The 7,500-nt window shown below is 35.6% G+C and overlaps 2 protein-coding genes across 2 annotated transcripts in view; both read right to left on the bottom strand.

Annotated features, from left to right (window-relative positions):
• The window catches only part of LOC147471225 (sodium- and chloride-dependent neutral and basic amino acid transporter B(0+)-like), a 1,913-nt gene extending 1,179 nt beyond the window's left edge, over nt 1-734 (bottom strand). The window contains exons 1-2 of the mRNA XM_086539473.1: nt 575-734; nt 291-463 (exon numbers count right to left, since the gene is read on the bottom strand). Coding sequence (XP_086395599.1) covers nt 291-463; nt 575-734 — 333 coding nt within the window. The remainder of the gene's footprint in view (nt 1-290; nt 464-574) is intronic.
• A 6,007-nt stretch (nt 735-6,741) lies between these two features.
• Nucleotides 6,742-7,500, bottom strand: part of LOC122242307 (cytochrome P450 3A18) — a 10,487-nt gene continuing 9,728 nt past the window's right edge. The window contains exon 10 of the mRNA XM_042999589.2: nt 6,742-7,301. Coding sequence (XP_042855523.2) covers nt 7,126-7,301 — 176 coding nt within the window. The 3' untranslated portion in view covers nt 6,742-7,125. The remainder of the gene's footprint in view (nt 7,302-7,500) is intronic.

Raw genomic sequence — 7,500 nt, 5'->3', positions numbered from 1 at the left:
CAAACCGTCATGGAAATTTCCTAATTGCTCATAGCAGAGCAGTGATAGCGAGGTTTTACAGATAATTCCCGCGGGCACTCGACAGCAACGAAATCAGAAATTCAAGTCCCAAATCAGGTTACCGAGGTTATATCTATGTGAGAAAGATGGTAGAATGAAACAATGCATTTCATATAGAAATACAAATTTTACCTCCCTGACCGGGACTCAAACCCGTGCCGCCAGATTGACAGGTACGGTCCTGAATCCGATAGACCACACAATATTTCATAATGAACTTACCATCTTACCTTATGAACTTCCCGACACGGACAAGCCCAAAACCGCTTACCTTTGAAAGCCGGACAGACGGAGTAGACAGAAAGGCAGCTTGAGGAACTGAACTGCCCGACGGCCGTCTCGAGGAAGAACATCGGAATGCCCACCAACGCCAGCGTCAACAGGTACGGGACCAGGAACGCTCCTGTGCGGCCGCGAGAACCAGGCATAGAAAAGGACATATTTAAAGATAACTTTAGTACACATTTTACACTCTTTTTTCCTTTATTTTTCAATCCTTGTGATTCATACTTACCACCTCCATTTACGTAACACAAGTAAGGGAATCGCCACACATTGCCAATCCCGATGGCATAGCCGATCATCGTGAAGAGGTAGTCACATTTATGCGACCATTGTTCTCGCCCTTTTCCTTCGCTCTCTGTGTCGGAAATGGAGTCGGTGCTCGAAGCCATGTTGATCCTTAGACTGGAGTAGTGAGTCCTAGAATTGCACTCTGTAAATACAAGTTCTAAGATGAAAAGAGTGTGTAGTGTGTAATCAAGTTTATTCCCATTACTCGAGCAGTTGAAGTGGAATATTTGATGAGAAAATTTGCTACCGAGTGTACCAAAAAGGCGTAGGTTGATTTATGAAGAATGAGTGTCATAAGAAGACAACTGTGTGTATGTGCATATATATATATATATATATATATATATATATATATATATATATATATATATATATATTTATATATATATACATATATATACATATATATACATATATATTCATACATAGATATGTTTATATATATATATATATATATATAAATAAGCATATATATATATATATATATATATATATATATATATATATATGTATGTATGTGTGTGTGTGTATGTGTATATGTGTGTGTATGTGCACGTAGATATATATATATATATATATATATATATATATATATATATATATATATATATATATATATATATATGTATATATATATATATATATATATATATATATATATATATATATATATATATATATATATATAGATGATGGAATGTCTGGCTGTGAAGACTTTCTCCCGATTACATAACAAGTCCATCCTTTCCATGTTGAAAATCGCTAGAACTTCAGTTTAGTAAGACCGGTCCATTATTTAGATGCAGAATGATAGAGTGTCTCCTCCTTGTATTTCTCTCATCAACACACAAGTTCGAGACGTACAGCAAAAAAAAAAAAAAAAAAAAAAAAAAAAAAAAAAAAAAAAAAATATATATATATATATATATATATATATATATATAAGAGAGATAGATAGATAGAGAGAGAGAGAGAGCGTGTGACGAATTTAAATACTCTTACAGAAGCTAGTCCAAATTGTGACAATAAAATCTCCCTTTTTTTTTTTCTTTTTTTTTTTCTTTTTCTTTTTTTTTTTAATGTGGACGCGCTGAATACGCACAAGTGGTCGGCGTGGAGTCACCGCTCTCACTGGCGAAAAAAAAACAGAAAATTTGCTGATTTGCGTTTTGTTGTCATCCGTCTCCCAGGTGACGGCGGCAAGGGGGGGGGGGTATTATCTGGAGATCTAGATAATTTTGAATATTTCAAAGAGTGTACAATATGCATATTTTGAATAAAATGTTTGCCTGTGGGCAATTACGAAGCGGTATATCCAATTACAAAAATCATATACATAAATATTTGTTTAGATAGACAGATACTGGTTTCATAATTTGTTGCTGGGGGGATTGTTATATAAACATCAAGCAATGTGACGGAACACAAGTTCGGATTCTGCGGGCGTGAGGTTACCGACCCTGAAGGATAAGCCAGATTTGCAGAGCAGATGCTTCGCTGGGCTTACATGCACTGACTTGTGGGAGCGAGCCGAGTGTTGACTCGCCCACGCCCCTCGAAGACGAAACGATTCCCCGCCTAAGGAACTTCGACTTGTGGCCGGATGTTAAACAGAGCGACGCGAGATAACCCGATACTACGAAACGGTAACGAAACGAAAACCACAACCCACCGTGGTGCCCAGCCTCAGTAGTGAGCGCCAGGTGATTGTGGAGACTCATGAGTGTTGTGAGGCCTTGGGACCTCCTCCTTCCTACCTTATCCCCCTTATCTCCCCCCTCCCCCACCTGGCCCTTGTCCTTCCCCCTTCCCGCTTTCTTATCTTCCTTCCCCCACCCCTTCCTTATTTTTCCTCTTTTTTCCTCTTCCTTTTTCTCCCCCTTCCTTATTTTTCCTTTTTTCTCCTCTTCCTTTTCCTCCCCCTTCCTTATTTTTCTTTTTTTTCCTCTTCCTTTTCCTCCCCCTTCCTTATTTTCTCCCTCGTCCCTACACCTCCGCCCCCTTCGACCTAATCCTTTTTCAGGGCCTATGGAATCCAGGGAGGTTTATGAAACATCGCCAGGACGCCACTACATACACATACACCTACGCCCACGCCTGAATTGGGAAAATAGGCTATAAACGATTTGCCCGAAATGTTAAATAAAGACTTAAAGATGCTATTTTGTAGCTCAACCCCCCTGAGGTAATATGAAGCCTCGACCCCGGGGGTGACGCACTGGGGTGGGAATGTTGTTGTTTGTTTGTTTGCTTTATTACCTAAATTTATAAACAAAAGTGGAAATGACACATTTTAGTCTTATTTGTTTAAGAAACTGTTTTTTTATAGTTTTATTTTCTTTTACAAAACTACATTTTAGTCCCAGTATCAGTGACCATCATAAATAAAATTTATCCTTTCATTAAAAAGTGTTCAATTAGATATCTAATCAAGTGAATTTTATCCATGAGAGTGTTCCTCACTTATTTTTATATTTTGAAAATTGTCTTGATTATTTTTATTATAGATCCATTTTACGTACCACGGAGGCCACGTCACCCACTTTTATTTTCTATTTTTTGTATTGCGTATTTGTCTTTTTAAGCTTTTTGTATTTGTAATGTTCTGCTTAATAATTTCCTTTTATGTGATACTTGTATTTTATGTTAAAAGTCACGCAAAGCCATTTGGCTGATTTTCCTATTTTTAATGTTTTAAAATTGTATTTGCACGCGTTGTTTGTTAAAAATGAAACAAGATAATAAATATTGATGTTTCGATTTTTCAAATGTTTTTATTTGTTTCATCTAAAAAAGAACTTATTTACCACGTCAATAGCTCGCCGACTTTATATAAATAGCCGACGATCTGAAAGAATAAATCAATTGTCTCTGGAATTTGGTGTTTCTCTGACCCTCCCTGGATTACCCTGGAATACCCTTGCGGCGACGCAGAGAGAGAGAGAGAGAGAGAGAGAGAGAGAGAGAGAGAGAGAGAGATAAAGAACAAAAGAGAGAGAGAGAGAGAAAGAGAGAGAGAGAGAGATAAAGAACGAAAGAGAGAGAGATAGAGAGATAAAGAACGAAAGAGAGTGAGAGAGAGAGAGAGAGAGAGAGTTACATGCCAGTTAGGACAAAGCTGGACGTGCTATTGCAATAACAATCCTGTGAGAGGGAGATACATAGGCCAGCATCAGCCAGAGACGCCCATGTTATTTTACTTTGATTTTCCCTTTATTCCTTCTTTTTTTTTTCTTTTTTTTAGAGTGTTTTAACTTTAAAACTATTTACTTCTGGACATTTTTACACTTTTACTCATACTTTTTTTCTGTTTATTATTTTAAAAAGGACTAACAAACGCAACCAGACCCTCTTGAGGGACTTAGTCTCCTTAAGGGGAAGTGAACGGGCCCCCTCCCTCTTTCTTCCGGCCCTAAGCCGCCATCCCCGCTTGGGTGGATGTATTTCCAGGGTTCCCCATGACAGATATCCTTACAGCTTGGCTAAGCAGATCGAGGGAAGATCGAGGGAAAATCCGCTGACCACGGGGATGTGGGGCCAGCGCGCTACCCCTGTATTAGCCTGACGATTTGCCAACCTCTTGTGTAGATAATAAATTCATATGAAGTACCCGAATTTAGGTCATATGTTTAAGATGATTTACACGTGTCTTTGTATTCACTGCTGATGTAAAATCCTTCAGAAAAGTATTTAGGGGGAATATACAATATGTGTGTGTCTATATATATACATATAATATATGTATTTATGCATACACACACATACACACACAAATATATATACACACACATATATACAGACGCAAAACTTTGTGTTCTGTTAATGTTCTCACTGAACTGAAAGCGCCTTTTCACGAGAATATGTAAACTCTCTAGTTATGGTATTATTTTCGATTAATATTAAGTATTGTTGTTACATAATAATATGAGCCGTTTGGGGAAATTGTCTTGAGTAGGCCTATCTACAATATCTAACTATAAATCAGTAAAATTCTGTGTTTATTTGCATTTCAATTATTTCGAGAATCAGCCAATCGTATGAACATTAAACACCGACATATGCGATTTTTGATATTATATGAATATGAAATTAGATCTCTGTAATAACTTCAGTAGCAGATGTATGTATATGTACTTCAGCTCCTCTCCCACTCTCTCTTTTATTTATATATATATATATATATATATATATATATATATATATATATATATATATATATATATATATATATATATATATATACACACATAAGCATTTCTATAGTTTTCTTTAATATAATGATCATGTTCATTGATCACTTAACCGGTGTTTATTATTTTGCTTGACATTATTTGTAATTCAGTAGAACTGGAATCAGCCTTATTTTGATATGACAAAGAAACCCGTACGTCAGGTTGACATCAAATGTTAATATATTTGATGGATTCAGTCAGTTCTGGGCTATATGTGATGACAGAAAAAAATATATAAATAGTCATTAGATATAAACGGTAATATCTGTACACCTTTATGAGAAACTTGTTTCACTTTTTCTAACACACATAAGTATTAAAATTCCATCCTTTGTTAGGGAGAAAGATTAGTTATTTCATAATATATATTGGTTACTTATTTAAGTGTAACGCAAGCAAAAGGCTTAAAGATAAACCTCTTGAATTTCTCAGCGATAAAGCAAAAAAAAAAAAAAACAACAACAACAAACAAACGTGAATATCTTTGCTTAGCGTGTAGAAAACAGGTTTTTTTTCAGGCAAATATTTTTTTTTTCTTTAAGTGATCATGTACCTTTACTCTAGAAAATACAGTAACATAGGAGTGGTAACGTTGACGAACATTTGCTGTTCTCAATGATCAGTGTGGGATAAGAGGTAACAGATGGCGTTAGTGAGAGTTTTATGTTATTCCTTTAGGCTTGTAACCTACCTGTTCAACCTGCCATTTTGTTCCGATCCGCTGCGATTCGCGGAACAGGCGAGGACGAACTCTTCTGGAAGGGTGATTCACGGGGGATGGGGTGTGTGGGGGGGGGGGAGTTCTCTCTCTCTCTCTCTTTCTCTTTCTTTCTCTCTCTCTTTCTCTATCTTTCTTTCTCTCTCTCTATCTCTATCTCTATCTCTATCTCTATCTCTATCTCTATCTCTATCTCTATCTCTATCTCTATCTCTATCTCTATCTCTATCTCTCTCTCTCTCTCTCTCTCTCTCTCTCTCTCTCTCTCTCTCTCTCTATCTATCTATCTATATATATATATATATATATATATATATATATATATGCAATATATATACGATTTATATACTTTCAAAATGTTATTTCATTTTTTTCAGTATCTTTCGCCATGTCTTTAGAATAAGTAAAATTGGACTGTAAGTAAAATAAAACTTTTGTTTCTTATTGTTACTGATACTGTTACTGTTGCTGTTAGATGGGGTAAATGATGACAACATTTCAATTATATAATATATTTAACTAATCATAATAAGGGTTCGTGACTTACACTTGTGATTTGCTAAAACAATATACAAATATTATTATCCAAAGACAATGTATGATTATAAAGATAGATGTCCATTCATGTCTATAGTTGGATAGATAAATTCAGAAATACATGCATTCACTAACTGGCTAAAACTTTACCAAATACTTAGAAATAATCTTAAATCGAGAATATAGCTGGTAATGCGACTTTGATATCCTTATCAAATAGGCAAATTGCTGATTAAACCAGGATCTCTCTGGAAATGTCTAAGTTGTGTGTACTTCGATGGCTTTATGGTATATAGGCTGTAGTGTAGAGACGTAGTGTCGAGTACACAGCACACCCTATTAATCTATCTATCTATTTATTATCTTTTTTTTATCTATCTCTCTTTAAAATCCGATCTATTTTTTTTATCATCTATCTCTCTTTAAAGTCCTCTTCCCTTTTCTTACCCTTTGATTATCTGTCTGTGTTTGTATTCATCTCATTTTTCTGTCTCCCCCCCCTCAAATCCTTATGGCAATTTGCTCTTGACAGTGTCCTTCTAGAAAGAAAACTAAGAACGGCATTCCTAGCTAAAAAGATGTGGATTCTTTTCAAAGAAAATATTGGTAAAGATAAGATACATGCAATGGAAATTTGTATTTTCAATAAAAATTATTATAAAAGTGATTAAAATTTTAACCAATAATAAAAACAATATTCTCATGAAAGAAATTATATAAGATATCTCATAAAATTATGATAATAATAAAAAAGAAAATGTATTGATGATAACACGCTCCAAAGACCATAGCAAATTATTTATTTGATTAACGAAAAAAAAAGAAAAAAATGGAATTTATACTCCGCAATTTTGCAATAATTTGTTGTCAAATTATCTTTTTCTTCAATATTATCATTATTTTTTTTTTTAATTATTCCTATCACTTCGTTACAAGCTAACAAAAACCTCCCAAACAAAAGTTTTTTTTTTCCCGAAGAGCAGGAAGCCACATTCCAAATCAACCTCACTCAATTCCCGCCAAAAGTTTGAAGGTCAGGTGAACCCCGTTCTTCGGCCTGAGAATCACGGGGCTTATGGCCAGTTCTGGAGGGTCTTCGTGGCCTTCTGCAGGGGCCATGACCACAGTCTTCAAGAGGGAGGCCAGCGCGGTCTTGACCACCATGTAGCTGAAACGCTGACCTGTTAAGAGAAGAGAAGAGTTTTCTTAATTAAGTGAGTTTGATTGTGAGATATAATACAGCGGTCTTTGTCCTCTGGCGGGAGACTTTGTTTCTTAAGAGCGAGTGCGTTTAGGTGTGTGTTTGTGTGTGTGTTTGTGTGTGTGTGTTTGTGTGTGTGTTTGTGTGTGGGTGTGTGTGTGTGTGTGTGTGTTTGTGTC

The sequence above is a fragment of the Penaeus japonicus genome, unplaced genomic scaffold (assembly GCF_977035675.1).
Source record: "Penaeus japonicus unplaced genomic scaffold, GWHDUDI00000001_assembly GWHDUDI00000009, whole genome shotgun sequence".
NCBI classification, from domain to species: Eukaryota; Metazoa; Arthropoda; class Malacostraca; order Decapoda; family Penaeidae; genus Penaeus; species Penaeus japonicus.
This window is presented reverse-complemented; position numbering and strand designations above follow the sequence as displayed.